Source organism: Acyrthosiphon pisum, unplaced genomic scaffold (genome assembly GCF_005508785.2).
Source record: "Acyrthosiphon pisum isolate AL4f unplaced genomic scaffold, pea_aphid_22Mar2018_4r6ur Scaffold_21425;HRSCAF=23957, whole genome shotgun sequence".
In the NCBI taxonomy this organism is placed as follows: Eukaryota; Metazoa; Arthropoda; class Insecta; order Hemiptera; family Aphididae; genus Acyrthosiphon; species Acyrthosiphon pisum.
Genome location: NW_021770891.1, coordinates 17,321 through 19,261, shown reverse-complemented (window position 1 = coordinate 19,261; position 1,941 = coordinate 17,321). Strand labels below are relative to the sequence as shown.

Sequence of the window (1,941 nt, the reverse complement as noted above, 5' to 3'; positions counted from 1 at the left end):
TAAGAAAAACGTTGTTTTATAAGCAACTAGAAACTATGTAAAAAAATATTTTCAAAAAAATGTATACTTTTTGAAATAATGAGTGTTCTATGATAAAAGAATCATCCAGTATAGCACTGAACTAACTGCTACTTCTGTAACAATTTACGTGTGTTATATATTCATATAAAACATAATAATTATAGTTGATATTTGTCTCGTTCAATTAATAGTAAACATGCATTTAATAAGAAAATAACAATGTTGATATTCTTAGTGTCCTAGGTACCTGAACAATATATTACATGATTTTATTTTTTGCAGTATTTTCATTCATTATATTTTAAAATTAACTAAATTCTAGTTGGTTATAATATCACAATACAGACAGGTACAATAAATTATTGTTTTTAGTAAAATATAAACAATTGAAACACGTGTTAAATAATATCAATATTTCATAACAATTAAATCATCGGCATCCGATACTTTGTGCACCCTATACAGGGATCCATTTTACTAATACCACCGGAAATCCTCACGAATATCGGATAAAATGGTTGTAATGGCGTGTACCACGTATGTAATGAAAATCTGAAACTCTCATTAATATAACCTAACTGTTATAAGTTTAAATTTACTTGTTAATTTGTATAGGAAGAAAATAATATAAAATAATTAAATACGGGAATTTCCAGACATTTTTACTTAATAATAATATAGGTACATTGTTTAGTATCAGAACATGAATACTCAATCAAGAATGTATAATTATTTATACTTAAAATTGTAATGTTAGAACTGCAAATGTAGGCAACATAACAAAAAATTTAAGGATAAAAAAGGGGAACAATTTAGAAAATTACACCTAATATTTCAAACGCAAAATTTGTATAATATATACTTTTTTACATGTCGTCATATTATAGTTAATAATAATACTAATACTACCTAAATAGATGATAATATTTAAATATATACACAATAGCGAACATTTTAAAACATTATAACTGCATTAAAAAATAATTAAAATTTTAAAATTATAGCCAAGTTATAACTATTATAAGGTAGGTATTAGGTAATAACTTATAAAATATATGACGAGTATCAAAATACAAACCAGATTATAGATTTAATAATGCATGTTTGATTAAGGGTTAGACAATCTTGTCTAACCCCACTTATGTTTGTAATGTTCCTCTTCTTTCCTCCTTTTCTCGGCCCATAACTTAACATTAGCTTCAGAGTTGGCAGCTTTCTGAAGAAGATAAAATATGGGTGAAACAATTACACTTGCTCCAATGAACCATGGGAACATCCAATGTTTCTTGAAGTGTAGTTTGAAGGGAAACTGTACAACCTTTGATGTGAATGTATATGGAAAAATCATCTTACGTCTTAACTTTTCACCATCAGCCATCTTAAATTCTTTATTATTCTAGGAAACAGAAAAATATATTTACCTTTCGGGTAATAATTAATAAAGTATTGAAAGAGCGATAAAAATTACTTACTTATAGAAATTTTATTTTAGTTATAAATGATTAAGAAAAAAAATCATGTTTGGTTAACAAAAATAAATACCTGAAAATAGAGTATTTTTTAATACTATTTTGCAGTGTACGCCTGTTGTGCTTATTTTATAATAGTTTTATTTAACCATAGAAACAATGTGAATCGCTAAACTTATCTTATATCTTATATAATAAAACGTGAACCCGAGGGCGCCCCCTGGTAGGAATGAAAAGAACTAGATTCGGGCGTTATCATTTAATTCTTATCATTATTATATTAATTCTTATCATTTTTTGCGATTATTTTAAAAATTTAGTTCATTTGATTATTATTTTTGTTAAATTATAGGTAAAAATATGATAATGGCTCGACATAGAGTCAGACTTCAAACGTTAAACATACATGTTATTTTTTTATTATCTTTCTTTTTGCGATTCGGACATTATT

The 1,941-nt window shown here is 25.8% G+C and overlaps 1 protein-coding gene across 1 annotated transcript; it reads right to left on the bottom strand.

Moving 5' to 3' along the window:
• Positions 1 to 1,031: 1,031 nt before the first annotated feature.
• LOC115034884 lies at positions 1,032 to 1,475 on the bottom strand. The gene has a single exon (XM_029492395.1). The coding sequence runs from the start codon at positions 1,397 to 1,399 to the stop codon at positions 1,151 to 1,153; it is 249 nt and encodes an 82-aa protein (XP_029348255.1). The 5' UTR covers positions 1,400 to 1,475; the 3' UTR covers positions 1,032 to 1,150.
• Positions 1,476 to 1,941: the final 466 nt, after the last annotated feature.